This window comes from Anomalospiza imberbis, chromosome 1, assembly GCF_031753505.1.
Source record: "Anomalospiza imberbis isolate Cuckoo-Finch-1a 21T00152 chromosome 1, ASM3175350v1, whole genome shotgun sequence".
Taxonomy (NCBI): domain Eukaryota; kingdom Metazoa; phylum Chordata; class Aves; order Passeriformes; family Viduidae; genus Anomalospiza; species Anomalospiza imberbis.
In genome coordinates, this window is record NC_089681.1 from 146,115,064 (window position 1) to 146,129,904 (window position 14,841).

General features: G+C 47.4%; 1 protein-coding gene across 1 annotated transcript in view; it reads left to right on the forward strand.

Moving 5' to 3' along the window:
• The first annotated feature begins 1,289 nt into the window (after window positions 1-1,289).
• The window catches only part of RHEB (Ras homolog, mTORC1 binding), a 38,328-nt gene continuing 24,776 nt past the window's right edge, over window positions 1,290-14,841 (forward strand). Inside the window, exon 1 of the mRNA XM_068175128.1 lies at window positions 1,290-1,542. Within this exon, the coding sequence (XP_068031229.1) occupies window positions 1,491-1,542 (52 nt within the window). The 5' untranslated portion in view covers window positions 1,290-1,490. The remainder of the gene's footprint in view (window positions 1,543-14,841) is intronic.

Here is a 14,841-nt window from a genome sequence, read left to right on the forward strand (position 1 = left end):
CCGGGACAGGGACAGGGACCGGGACCGGGACAGGGACCGGGACAGGATGACCAAGGTGAGGGAGCCCGGGACAGGGACAGGGATAGGGGCCGGGACAGGATGACCAAGGTGAGGGAGCCCGGGACAGGGACAGGGACCGGGACCGGGACAGGGACCGGGACAGGATGACCAAGGTGAGGGAGCCCGGGACAGGGACAGGGACCGGGACAGGATGACCAAGGTGAGGGAGCCCGGGACCGGGACCGGGACAGGGACCGGGACAGGATGACCAAGGTGAGGGAGCCCGGGACAGGGACAGGGACAGGGACCGGGACAGGATGACCAAGGTGAGGGAGCCCGGGACAGGGACAGGGACAGGGACCGGGACAGGATGACCAAGGTGAGGGAGCCCGGGACAGGGACAGGGATAGGGGCCGGGACAGGATGACCAAGGTGAGGGAGCCCGGGACAGGGACAGGGACCGGGACCGGGACAGGGACCGGGACAGGATGACCAAGGTGAGGGAGCCCGGGACAGGGACAGGGACAGGGACCGGGACAGGATGACCAAGGTGAGGGAGCCCGGGACCGGGACCGGGACAGGGACCGGGACAGGATGACCAAGGTGAGGGAGCCCGGGACAGGGACAGGGACAGGGACCGGGACAGGATGACCAAGGTGAGGGAGCCCGGGACAGGGACAGGGACAGGGACCGGGACAGGATGACCAAGGTGAGGGAGCCCGGGACAGGGACAGGGATAGGGGCCGGGACAGGATGACCAAGGTGAGGGAGCCCGGGACAGGGACAGGGACCGGGACCGGGACAGGGACCGGGACAGGATGACCAAGGTGAGGGAGCCCGGGACAGGGACAGGGACCGGGACAGGATGACCAAGGTGAGGGAGCCCGGGACAGGGACAGGGACAGGGACCGGGACAGGATGACCAAGGTGAGGGAGCCCGGGACAGGGACAGGGACAGGGACCGGGACAGGATGACCAAGGTGAGGGAGCCCGGGGCCGGGGCCGGGCCGCGCGCGCGGGACGCACCAACCGCCGCACGCTGCGCGCGCACGCGCGCGGGGCCTTGGCGCGCGCCTGCCCCCCCCGCTCCCCCCCGTCGTCCCCGCTCGCCCTTGCCCGCCCGGCCCCGCCCCCTCCCCTTCGAACGCGGCCGTTGCCGCCGCCCGGCCAATCCCCGCCCGCCGCCGCCGCCGCGCCGGCCAATCGGCGGGCGGCAGCGGGGGGGCGCGCGCCGGGCGCGGGTGACGCAGGGAGTTTTTTCCTGTGACGCGCAGGTGCGTACGCGGGGCCGGCGCGCGGCGGCGGCGGTCACGTGGTGCGGCCCCGCCGCTGCCAGCGCCGCGCGTCCCGAGCGCGCTCCGGCCGCCGCCGCTCCCCCCGCGCCCCCCGCATGTCGCTGGCGCCGCGCCCCGCGCCCCCGCAGCCGCCCGCCGCCGCCCTCCGCCGCAGCCGCCGCCCTTGATGTGGTTCGGGGCCGGGCGGGGGAGAAGATGCCGCCGTCCAAGTCCCGCAAGATCGCGATCCTGGGCTACCGGAGCGTGGGTGAGCGCGGCGCGGGATTCGCGGCGGGGGTGCGGGCGGGGTGCCCCGGGTGCCGCCGCATCGCCCTCCCCCCCCCCCTCCGCGGCGGCGGCGGCGGCGGCGGCAGGTGCAGCGGAGGCAGCGGCGCTTCCCGCCGCCCCGAGCGCGCAGCCGCGGCCCGAGGGAGGGAGCGAGGGAGGCCCCGCCATGGCGGCGCCGCAGAGCTGCGGGCCGCGGCCGCCGTGCCCTTAATAGGAAGTTTCGCCCCCCTCACTCCCCGAGCGCAGCCCGGGAAAGCGGGAACGGGGGAGCTGCGGAGAAGGTTCCTTCCCCGCCGGCTTAGCTGTGCTGAGGTCCAGCTCCATCCAGCGCTCCGTATGGAGCGAGCCCGGAGAAGGGCAGGGAGCTGGGGAAGGGTCTGGAGCGCGTGTCCGGTGAGGAGCTCAGCCCCCCGGAGGAAAGGAGGCTCAGGAGAGGCCTCGTCGCTCTCCGCAAGTCCCTGACAGGAGGGTGCAGCCAGGTGCGAGTCGGGCTCTGCTCCCAGGCATCCAGCGATAGGACATGAGGCCGTGGTCTTCGGCTGTGCCGGGGGAGGTTTGGGCTGGACGCCAGGAAGGATTTATTCTCAGAAAGAGTGATCGGACACTGGAATGGGCAGCCCAGGGAGGTGGTGGAGCCGCCGTCCCTGGAGCCGTTGAAGCAAAGGCTGGACACGGCACTCAGTGCCGTGGTTGACACGGTGATGTTGGGTCCCTGCTCGACCTCAGAGCGCTTTTCGAGCCTCGGTGGTTTTGTGATTTAGAGCCAGTCTGAAGTGCTGGGGAGGCCAGGCGGGTCTGTCGCCCGTGCCTGGCCTGTTTCTGCCCCCGTGGAGCTGCGGGTGCGGCAGCAGCAGCGCAGCCGCCGTTCCCGAGGGGCCGCCTCGGCTCCGGGCTGTTCCCAGCACGGGCTCATCCGCTGGGACGAACTTCCTGGAAGCGTCCAGCACGAGTCTATAGCAGCTGATAGATGGAGGGGTTTGTTCATATAAAAAGGTGTGATCCTTTCTTCTGCATTCACGGGCTTTGATGGAGAAGGATGTCTGATTCGGATTCAGCATTCGGGTTCTTGAAGCGGAGGGGGGGGGAACAAGCTGTAGTACAGCCGGTGCTAATCGATCAAACTTAAAAGCATAGATCAATGTGGATGATAATGTGTGGTTGGGGAAAAAAAAGATGTTACCGAGAGATACTACTCTGATGTAAATGAGGTTTTTACACTGAAAGCAGTGGCTATATCAGTAATTTGTCTTACATGGCACACAGCATAAAAAACCCTTTAAAAAAGCTCTTTTAATATAAAAAAGGGCTAAATAAGGAGGGCTTTTTCTTGCATTTTGTGCATAGCTGCAGCCAGGTTGGTGTTAAAAGGATTGATGAATTTGTCCAGTCCATAAGCAGAGCAGTGAGGAGTAGATTGATCAGTTTGCACAGTCTGTATGACTTCTCTTGTTGCAGTGTGTTCATTGTCTTGTGTGTTTTCTTCTTTGAGCACTGGTGGGAGCAAAGCAATGGGCAGTGTAAGTGGGAAGGGGGAATGCTTGAAATTCTGTCCTTTGGAAGGCTGTGGTGGGGACTGGGGGTACTGTTGAGCTTTGGTCCTTCATCTGTTGACGTTGACAAGCAGCAGTCAGGAAATCAGGTATTAGTAGGGTGTAGGACCAGCTGAGGAGAAACAGAGAAGCAGTATAATGTCAGTTTGGTTGGTGATGTGAGCAATAGTACTCCTGGCAAGGATGGCCAAAATGTTATCTAATTGTTAAAGCCTACTGCTGAACTTCTTTAAATTTTCTGGGACTAGTGTGGAATTGGGCTTGACAGGACAAGACCAATTTTATTAGGAGAGCTACAAGTTGTGGGAACATAGAATTAAGAGTGGGGGGAAAAATCTGGTTTACTAGAATTTTCCTTTCATTGTCAATAATTTCATAGCAAATACTTAGGTAGAAGTTCAAGCAGTAGGAATGGGCCATTGAGGTCCTACTTCCATCTTGTAAAGCTGTTAGAAAAGGAGGAAGGTTAACCTGTGAGATTTAAACTGTCCTCTGCTTCCCCAAATATGCCTCCTAAAGTGTAGTAGGATGGGGACTGAGTTTGGCTTCAGGGAAACTTTTGATTAAGTCTTGCTTTGTATTATTATGGCAAGAATATAACTTGAACCCTGGGTAAGAAAGGATATAATCTCATTTTAGGAGAAGTGTTTGGGTGGTAGAAAAGGAAGCACGTTTCTTTTGGAGGAAATGCTGCATTGTATAGAGGTAATGCTCATTAAAGTGGGGAATAATTCCAGAATCTGAAGGACTGGAAGGAAATGCTTTCTACATTTCCTTTTGTAATTAGAGAATGGCATTGTTTTGCTATTAGCGTTAATCTTGACCCTGGAATTAGGGAGGTTAACTTTGTTGAGTTGTAAAATGCTTACAATTTCATAGGTTGGCCCTAAGTGCTTAGGTGACCTGCTCTGGGGAACTGGATGCTCCCCCTGTAACTACAGTGTTTGAGATGAAGGTGTTGTAAAATGAGGAGCTCTTTTTCCCATGTCTCTCTCAGTCAGGTGCTGAAATGACCAGGTTTTGATGATGTATGTCAGGCAGTGAGCTTTTCCCTGCAGCTGTTGATTCAACAGTGCTGTGGGTCTCTCAGGTTACAAGTGTGTATGTACAGTGAAGGGTGGGCACACCCTCCCTGGGGATTTGTGAAACAGAGTCTGAAAATACTACTGCATTCGTGCTAAGGTCTTGTTTATTTTACTTACATTAAATTTTAATCTTATCCCTGTGCTGTTGTCAGGTAAACTAGATGTTGGGAGTGGTATTCTGGTATAATAGTTCTCAGAACAGAAAATTCAGGAGCCTGCTTGTTTGAATACACTCCCTCTATCTTTCAACACCACCATCGAGCCTTTGCTATGAGAAACTCTTATTCTTTGCTGATGGGAGAGATCACAGTGGAAGCCTCATGAATTCCCAGGTAGTCATACTTTCTGAGATGCAGAGAGAGTATTTGCCAGGAGCTTCAGGAGTTGTTTTTTGGTGAAGAAGACTATCTGTGGATACAGCGTGCAGGTCATGGCACGACATGAGACAAAATCATGCAAGAATGTCTCTGTTGGGTTTTGTTCAGGCTTAAATTGGTCTAAGAAAGTTAAATTCCATTATGTAAGTGTGCTTGTCTCAGCAAGGTTCTGAGTCAAAATCAGATGGATTTCATCCCAAGATCTGAGTTTCACAGCAGAGGAACTTGACGTCCATTACTGTTAGTTGGGAAGTGACCAGAGTGGATCAGCTATTGGAGATTTGATTCTGGAAGAAATCTGTCTTGTGCATGATGAAGCATAAAATTTTATAAAGTTACTGCCTTTGCTAAAAAGAATCATCATAATTGTATTTTGGTCATAACTTAATATCCCAAATATAATTGGAAATAATGGATTTGCTTGGAAATAAATCAAGCAGGACTGAAGATTTTCTGAATATTTTTAGAGTAACAGTCTCTCTAAAAAGCAGGGTAGAGTTGCTAAAAATGCTTTGTGCTCAGTTTCATTCTCTTTCTGCTTATAGAACAGATGTGCAAATTCAGACCACAAATGCCTGTAGGAAAGAAGTAGTTTCTTAGATCATCTTGTAAAGTACCTTATTACTGGGATTCTCTGTATTATATTGAACGGATGGATTTAAGATAAGCAGGAAGGTATTGTTTGGATCAGCTGCTTCAGTTGTAGGTCTTTATCTCATCCTGATTGCTTTCCTGCCGTTTGTATAAGTTGTGCTGCTGGTTTTACAGAGGTACTTGCAGAAACAGGAATTCTCTTTCTGAATTTTACTTGTTTGGACTGGTCATCTGAAAATGCTGTCCTGGGCAGTTTATGGCTCTGAGGGGAAAATCCAGTTAATAACAGGGAACTTACCTCTTTTCTTCCCTGGACAAATAAATCAACTTATTTTGTGTGCGTAGGTGTAGAGCAGACCATGCTGCAGGCAGAAGTAGTTACGGTCTGACTGCGGCATGCAGGTATCAAAAAAAACCTGTGATGGAACAAAATGACCAGCCAGGGTTAGATTTGTATGGAAAGGCTTCCAGGTGATTGTATGCAGCTAAAAAAAAATGCCTCTGCCCCTTCCACTTTGCTTGAAAAGCAAGAAGGGCAGAAAAAGCAGTAACTTCAATATGGACATGGAAATAGTAAAGAGAATTGTTATGGCAGAACGTAGTCTGAAAACACGAGTTGTTTGACTGTTAGGAGGTTTGCACTGTAAAATGGAGCTGAGGCTTTGCTGTTCGTGTCTGAAAGATGGCATCTGCTCACACAGCAGCGTTCCGCCCCGAGCAGGGATCCCTCTGGGATTGGACGGGGGAAGTGGTAATTTTAGCAGGCGATAAATTGCCCGTGTAAATGTCAACAGAGGAGGAATGGAGAAATTACCGCTGTCGTGTGCTGTAATTTGGTTTACACAATCGGCTGTGTCCGCAACATGGGAAAGCCTGAGGTTTAACAGGAAAATTGAGCGGTTCTGGAGCCAGCTGATACGGAAGGTTAGCATTTTGCTGTCCCTTGTAAAGTGCCAAGATGACTTCCCCAGCCCCTCCCTCGCCAGGGCCGCAGTTGGCTGTGCCAGGGTGCGGCAATGCTGCGAGGAGGAAAGGTTGCAGCTCCCAGGGAAGCGGGATGAGGCTGGAAATGCCAGCTTTAATTGCATTTCGGTGTTGTAAGTGACTGCGATAGTGGCTACAGCAGGGAACGTTTGATAGCAGTAGCTGGAAGCACTAGAGGCAGCATGTTCAGCTGTAATATCAAGCCACCGTAGGGTTATTTGAGGACACTGCTCGAGGATTAACTCTTAAATTGCCTACTCGGATCTGCCAGTGGTAACACTTGCACGTTTTGCTTGTATGTATGGGGGCGTTTTGGTGTTTGATTACACAACTTGAAGTTAACGTCGACTGGAAAAGCCAAATGAAATGTAGGTCCTGTAATTTATAAGCTATATAAAGTTGGAGCTCTTCATTTAGATATACTACACTGCCTGAAGTGTAGGTTCTGGCTCAGGCAGCCACCTCTGCGGTACAGGCTGCTGCGGAAACTTGGCGTGACCACGCAGCTGGGATTAGAAGAGCAGGCTAAAAAGTGATAAATGCCATTATGATTAATTTCCTGTAGCTCTCCTGAAGGTGACATCCAAGGGTGTGCTTTAAAAACTGCTTAACTTAATTGTGTATTCCATCCAAAATCGAAACAGCTTCTCTGTGGGATGTTCATAATGCACTCAGGCTCTGCGAATCCTGCATGAGTCAATTGGCTGGTGTCATCTCCAATTTTCCTAAATCAGAAGCTGCAGACATGAAGCGTGGTGCGTAAAAACACGAAGTGGCCCTTGTCAGTCATTAGTTGATCTCCTTAAGGATTTGAGAGGTTCCCTTTTGTTTTCCAAGGTCTGTATTTGAAGTGAATGGTAGATTTGTTGTGAATTTGATAATGTGAGAAAACGAAATCTTCTTCCTGAGTTTGGGGGAGAGTTGTTCCTTAAAGTTTCTCTCTTCCAGCCCTGGTCAGGACATTGGCATTACACTATGGTTCCTGCGCGTTGAGGGCAGCTCTCCTGTAAATGAGGGTATAAGGGATGGGGGAAAAGGGAAGTGTGGACAAAATCCACATTTTATGTTGCCTAGCAGACCTTTTAACAAGATTTCAGATTATTAAGTTTACTAAAAACATATTAATATGGACCATTACAGGTTGCATTTCCTTTTGGAGAAATACAAAGTATGGTGGATGCTGAATTGGGTTTTTTGTGGGGTAAAGTTGCTTGTATTGAGCATGTCACAAGGAAGTAAACTGAGGCAATTTTTGAACAAAGTGCTGAAATGGGCTTTCAGGTGCAACTTTTCTCAAGAAACATCCAAGTCACTTTATTTTTTAATTGCCACATAAGGAAGGCAGATGCAAATGAACTCTGTAGGGTGGGGCACCTCTTGGCCCAAGCTGAGCTGGTCCTGCACTGTGGCTGGAAGTTGTACCTTGTTACCCCCACCCAGGTGCTGGCCCTGGTGTCATGGAAGGCTGTCCACCAGCTCAGGGGGTTGATTTATTTAAAAAGTAAAGCAACCAGAAAGGAAAGTTGTATCTTTCAGCTGGTCAGCTCAGTGATTGCAGCCCTGACTGGGAGAATGGGGTCAGGAGCACAGGCTTTTGGGGAGGGGTGGTGTAGGCTCTTTGTGGCTGTGCAGACTTTTCTTCAGTCAGATTTGTTATGGAACCACATCTCTTAGGTGTTTTCCTCCACCACCTGAGATAGGTGGTCAACGTTCAGCACTGGAACTTCTGAACTGGACCTGTTCTTTTGATGGAAAAAGATGGCCTTGTGCAGGTGGTGTGTGTGCTAGGGAACCATGGAGAAATTGAGTTCTTCAAGGTTTGTGTTTAAATAAACTTCTGTAGTCAAATCTAATCAATTCAAGCAGAATTGAGGAAAAAAATGTTTGACCTGGGGTAAACCTAAACCTTGTTCCAAAAGTCTTTAAATTCAGATGATGCCTCAAGTGATACAATCTGGAATTTTCTGGAAACACGTGCTAGTAAAGATGTTGCAATGGAGCAAAGCCAAAGCTTCAGGAAAAGACCTCTAAGAACATGGGATCCAACCCTTAACCCAGCACTGCCAGGTCTACCCCTAAACCATATCCACATACTTTTTAAATACCTCCAGGGCTGTTGACTCAACTGGGTCCCTGGACAGGCTGTTCCAATGCTTGACAACACTTTCTGTGAAGAAATGTTTCCTGTCATCTAATCTAAACCTCTCCTGGCACAACTGTTTTCTCTTGTCCTATTGATTGTTATTTGGGAGATGAGGCTGACTTCCCACTTGTCTACAACCTGTTCAAGGAAGTGAAAGGCATTCAAAGTCACTGATTTCCTTCCTAGGTGGAAAGCCAGTGGAAACGAATCTAAACTGTGTTGCTTTTCAGCATGGTGGTCTGTCTTTGGTAGGATACCTTTCAAAGTATCTGTTTCTTGCAAATGCTGGTTGACCTCTCAACCAGGCTGACTCCTCCTTTGGTTGTGTTTATCACACTTGGAGCCTAGGGATGAATCGCAGCTACTTCATTGTTGAAGTGCTCTGGTTCTTCCTCAGTTTACCATACACACATTGTTTGTTGGGCACATACATTTTAAGAATAGCTGTATGAAGGACGTATGGATGAGACAGTGGTGAATGAAGCATTGCTGCAAACAGGTGACACAGGTTCTGAAAATGCAGATTTTGGATTATGAAGCACAATATTCCACAAGATGATGTTAGGACAAGCAAAACACCAGCTTGAGCCTTGGGGCCTCCTGCAAAAGGGAAGTCCGCTAGAATTTCTTATGGGACTTCTTATGTGAATTAGAGAACTTGAGGCTAGAACAAAAGGAGGAAATGTACAGCAGCTTGATTCGGGTGGAATCATCAGGAGTTTGTGGGTGATGGCCAAAGGTTATGAGACGTAAGACTAAGTGCATGATTTCTGAAGGGCTTTTAAGGAATAAAAGATCCTGTGTGACACTTGGAGGATTAGTTCCGAAAAGTTGTGGTCTATGTTAAATAGGTATCAGCTGCAAAATCACAATTCCCTGATGGCTTGTACTTTAAACAGCAATTTTTTTCTTTCAACACTATTTTAAAATATGACACTAAAATCTCAAAGATTGAGGAGTCAGTATTTCTGGGATGGTTGCTGGGTGTTTTAGATTACAGGAACCAGAACGTGATGTGTGCCAAACCTAGTTATTTGTGTTTTGTGGGGTATAGAGTTAAATTAATTTTAATTTGGATAAAGATGGAATATATAAGTGGTCCTCAATGTGTGGATGTAAACATGTGCAAGTGTAATGCAAAATTAGGATATGAAAGTGTCTCTTGACAACGTTGTCTCCAGAGTTAGTGGGATACATCTGTCTAGCTTCAACAGCTTGTCAGATTGTATTGCCAAAACTTCATTCAATATGTATGACCTCCTTTAAAGGTACTCTTGCTGTATGCAAAAGAGCTGGGATGCATAATATGTAGGAAAACTCCATTAAATCTGCCCTACAAACTGTCAAAACAATCAAGCACTTGACATTAATGCAGTAAAGTGTATTTTGCTTCAAGGCTTGTTATTCCATCAATAACAAATTTTTGGTCTTCTGAAATCTGTCTCAAAATTAGCATTTTTTAATTAGAACTGGAAGTTTCTGCTTTGAGATGTGCATATAAACAAGCACCATGTTTTTTAGTGTGCTGAAGTACCTTGTTCTTCATTGCTTTTTTGGAAATGGTGTTTGCTTCTTTTGTATGGTTTGACCCTGGTGAATAAATTCTAAAGGAAGGTGTTGGTTGTGGTGTTTCAACCTTCATATTTTGAGAAAAAACATCAAAACTCTTCATAACCGTTTTGAGGTTGCTAAACTTAAGTATAAAAATGGTTCAGTTGGAAGGCAATGCAAGTTTTTCTGAGCAGTGAAGGTAGGAAGGATAAGTTGTCGGAATGTTTCAAAATCTTGTTCCTTATACAGAGTGTATAGGAGTCTTAGGGCACCTAAACCTTTTTTCTGCTTGTTGTTCTACAACTCCACATTTTTATCACTTTTATCCCCAGGTGTGGTAGTAGGACAGAGGAGGAGCTAACGTGAATCTTGCAGAGCTGATGGATTGATGTGCAGACAGACAAATAGAATGTTCTCCAGTGTCTCCTGAAGCCTGTCCTGACTTTAGGTTGTCTTAAGCTGTAGTTCAATACTCAGCTGCTTGTCCAAGCTGTGTGGTTGTGCTAGTGGAGCACTGGAAAGTGAAGTATCCAGCTTGTATTTGCAAGGGCTTCCTCAGGTGCTGGAGCAGGACTGGCTGGAAGATGCTTGACTTGTGAAAAAATGGAAAAATATTTGATTTTCAAGTTGCAGGTGTCATCCTCATTTATCCTCCTGGGATACTTTCAGGGGGGTTGAGGGAGGGTGGGAGTGAGGTGCCGGTGGTGAGGTTTTTTTGATTTGTTCTGTGTTTTTCTTCTTCCCTGCGAGGTCAGAATTTTGTATTGTGACCTTTTAGTACTACATAATATGAAAACTGAGAATGGGAAAGTATGATTCTTATCCAAAACCTCTTAATTTGAAGTACCCATTGAGCCAACAGATGGATATGTGCTGGTTAGGAAGGTAAGAAAGCCAGCTGGCTGTCATGGCAGGCAAGAACTTGATAGTAAGATACAGCAAACAAGGGTTACCTAGTCTATCTTCTCTGCCCTGTGGCAAAATCAGCTATGTCATGTCATATCTGCCAGATCTTTGGCTTAAATTCCTGTAGCATTTCCCAAGGTTGGGGGCTCCAATGATTCTTCTGGTATTCTGCATGGTGTTATTCTTACCCTGGAGTCTTCTTTTTGCCCTGCTGTTTTACCCATGGGTGTCAGGCAGAGATTTTGGTATATTATTACTTTAAACTTCCCTTACTGTTGATGGATTGTCCTCTGTATTCAGCAGCTACTCTTGGGTAGATGGGTGTGTAAATGCAGGAGGCTTGCAGCCAGTGTTGGTGGGGAGGGGTTGATGACTAACTCCAGCTGGGTAAAGTGCAAGGCTGTGAAGATGGCATTTAACAGATTGTGGCTTTCTTCAACCCTGATAAATAGTGGGGAAGAGCTTCCTGTGATTAGCAGAAGTAACATGGAAGGTGCCTATGCTGTTAATTCAGAGCAGATCTAGAGCTGAAATGGAGAAGAGACAACAGTGACAACAAAAAGCCATCAGAACCTGGTGGTGGGAGAGAGGTGTGTAGAGGAAGGAACAGTTCAGGCACACGCTGGTTTTTATGTTGGTGTGGTTATGTATAGAGCCACTGGGTTAGCACACAAGAAATAGTCAAGGCTCAACAATATGAGCATGAATCAAAACTCTGTGTCCACCAGTTGTGGACAGAGATGTGATGGAGTTGACCATGTCTTGCTCTGCTGGAGGAAGAAGGAGTCAACACAACTCTTCGTCAGTATCCCCAGAGACCACCTTCCCTGTTCTGTGCTAAGAGATTTTGGTATTGCAGGGTTGGTACTGCGGTGCCTGATGCTTCATGCAGCCTTGGGGACTTCCCCCGTGTAGGAATAGCAGATGAATGGTGCTGTCTGCTGATGCTGGGTGCTGATAGCAGCTGTCCATGAGTGTCAGGGTTTATTGGCCACGTGCACTGCTGGCATTGGGTTTGTCAGACCTTAGACCATCAGCAGTGACACAAAGAGCCTGAAACGTTGACTGACCACATAGCAGTTACACACTGCTGCAGAGTGGAGCTGTCTGTTGTTGCCGAGATCTTCTAGTGGTTATTACGCAGTTTGATTTTTGTATTATAATATGTTGTGCAAGTAGCCTGCCCTTGGGGGTACAAATCAGTTGAACCTTCCAGCTTCTGCTACAGTTGGTGGAGAGCTCTGTGACCATCCCTTCAGAGTAAGGCTGAAACTTCTTAGCAGTAGTTACAGAATGTGCATCACATGATTTGATTGGATAATGTTACCAAGAGAGGGAATATTGCCACTACTGTCTTGTCAGGATTTTGTCAGGTATTTGTCTTCTGCCATCTCATAACAAGGAAAAGAGAAATACATCTCTTACTATTGTTCTTGCAATTCCAGGAAGATCCTGAGGCCCTCTGGTCATATGCATTTCAGTAGTACTGCCAAGATGGTCTATTCCTCACCCATTTCAGCTGCTTTTGGTGCTACTTGGTGTTACAGTATGCTCAGGGTCATGTTCCTAGACTTGTGTTTTTAAATGATGTCAGGAAAGGTTTAGTGATGTTTTCAAAGACTTGGCCCTCTGCTTGGTGGTGGCTGTAAGCAGTGATTGATGTATCACTTGGTGGCCACAGTGTTGGCAGCTGTGAATCCTATGGCTCCAGTCCTCAAGGCTCTTTATAGGGAAGACCTGCATGTCAGTGGAACTGAGGTCTTTCATCTTGGTAAGGCTTCTCTTTCTCTCTTACTGGTTTGAAAATACAAGTGAGATTTGTGGAAGGAAGGGTTCATCCTGTTTCCTAATAGAACTTTGAAGTTTAACATGCAGTGTCTGTGCAGAGGATGGAGAGCTGGTGCTGTGACTGCAGCTGGAAGGATCCACTTGAAGAAAGAACAGCAGTTTAGGTTGTACATCCCAGAAATCTTTAGCCACAAGAAAGAAGTGACTGGAATTTGAGAGTTTGATCCCTTGTGTGGAAACTAAAACCTTGAACTTAGAAAAGGGGAATGCATGGAATGCATTAAAGCAAGAGAGATGTGTTATTTCTAATGACATAGCATTTAAAACTGATTTAATGATGAAACAATGGCAGTTCCTGAAAGGATCTTTCAAAGACATTTCATTTTATGTTGTATATACCTGAAGATCCAAGGAAAGGTCAAGTTTATTCAAACACCTAATGAGCTCCTTGAGGTGTGTGTATAGGGAGAAAGGACTTGGATTCTGCTCAGCAGTAGAAGTTGAATTTTGCCCCTTTGGAGAGGAAGTCAGTACAAATTTCAGGCTCTTTACATTTAGGCGTGTCATAAACTGGAATGTTAGGGTCTGATCTTTAAGCTTAATAAACTTCCCTTTAGACATTGTTAGGGCTTAACTCATTGGTCAGCCGAACACCACACAGCCATTCGTTCAACTCCCAGAGTGGGGCTGGGGACACAGTTGGGGGAAAAGATAAACTGTCTTTATCCCAATTCCATTTTAATAGGACAGAAAAGGAAAGGTAAATGATAGTAATGGTAAAAAAAAATATACAAGTGATGCACAACGCAGTTGCTCACCGCCCACCTACCAATGCCATTGAATTTCTGCTGCCACCTGAAATATTTTAAGCCTTGTGCTGTGGGTAGGTGCTGCAGAGATGCACAGTTTCTGCAGGAAGTCTGAAGGGAATACAGAGGATGGTATTTATCTGAGAAATACAGGTTGACTGTCTGGGGTGGGAAAGTCTGAATTTCCTTTGCAGTTAAAGAACACCAGGATGCAGTTCCCCTGACCTGTTTAAAGCATCTTCAATGCAGCCAGGTATGCATGCATTCCATGGCCTGGTGAGGTATCTGCCACAGAGGTGGTTGTTTTGGGGTTTTTTTGGAAGTTTTGTAACACCTTTTCCTGTCTTTGACAACTGACAGTAAACACATGGAATTAAAATTCTTTTAACTTATTAAAAGGGAAACAGGAGGAAAGCTGCAGCCTGCTGCTTTTCTGCCAGCAAGGGTAACAAGCAGAGGTAACTGGACTGTGTGCTAAAATAACTAAAAGATTTCTTTTGACAATCCTTTGCTGTGGTTACTGACTTTATTGGAGACAAAATGGACTGCCTGGAAGTAGAAGCCATTGCAGGAATGCAATGGAATTTTTCTCTACATACTTGCTTGGACATGTAATACATTGCAACACAGTTTAAGTGAGCATTGAGAGATGAGCACTGCTGTAGGATGGAACAAGCCTGCTGCTAAATATCAGGGAATAAAGCACGTGCTCTATTCTTGCTTTCTTTACAGGAAATATGATCTAGATAGCATTAGGACTCTTGGCTTGTGTTCAGAAGGCTCATTGCTGCCGACCTAGCAAGGGCCTGGAACTACTCCTGTGAGTGTGACCGATTGCTTTGAAATCTGAAGAAAATAAAGGAAGCCATGTGGCTTTGTTTCTAAATGACTGCTCTCAGATTTCCTCTGGCTTGCAGAGGAATACCTTTGATAAACCTCAAGAAGATTGTGCAATGCAGATGGAAGGGAAACCAGCTTCTACTATCAGGCTCATGCTCTTAGGTGTTACAGACCATCATGGGAAACTCCTCCTTTACAGCAGAAGTAGTACTTGCTACAAAACCTTGCCTTAAACTTCAAATGTATTTTCTTATATGCTAATTTAAAAAAATAGAGCAGGAGAAGGCAGGCAACAGTTGTAGAAATGAGACAGCGTGCCAAAGAAGTTAAAGAAGAACTTTTGTTGTCCTGAAAAGCTGATCTGCTCTTTGGTTTGCCATAAAGGGTTCTGCGGTGTTTGAAGCTCCTTGCCATGTTACAAGATATGTCATCGAGGTCCTCCAGCTTTCACTGCCTTTAGTCTGTCCTGCAGAAAGCTCTGAGCGTTTGAGAGAGGAGTGCCACCACTCTGTGTTGCAAATCAAGCACGAGTATCATGAGCAAATGCAGGAATTGAGGGAGAGTTCTGTCTCTAAGCATCAGAAAATATTTATTTTAATCCTGCTACTGTAGTGCTGACATTACAAGGAAATCACTACAAAAACATATAGAA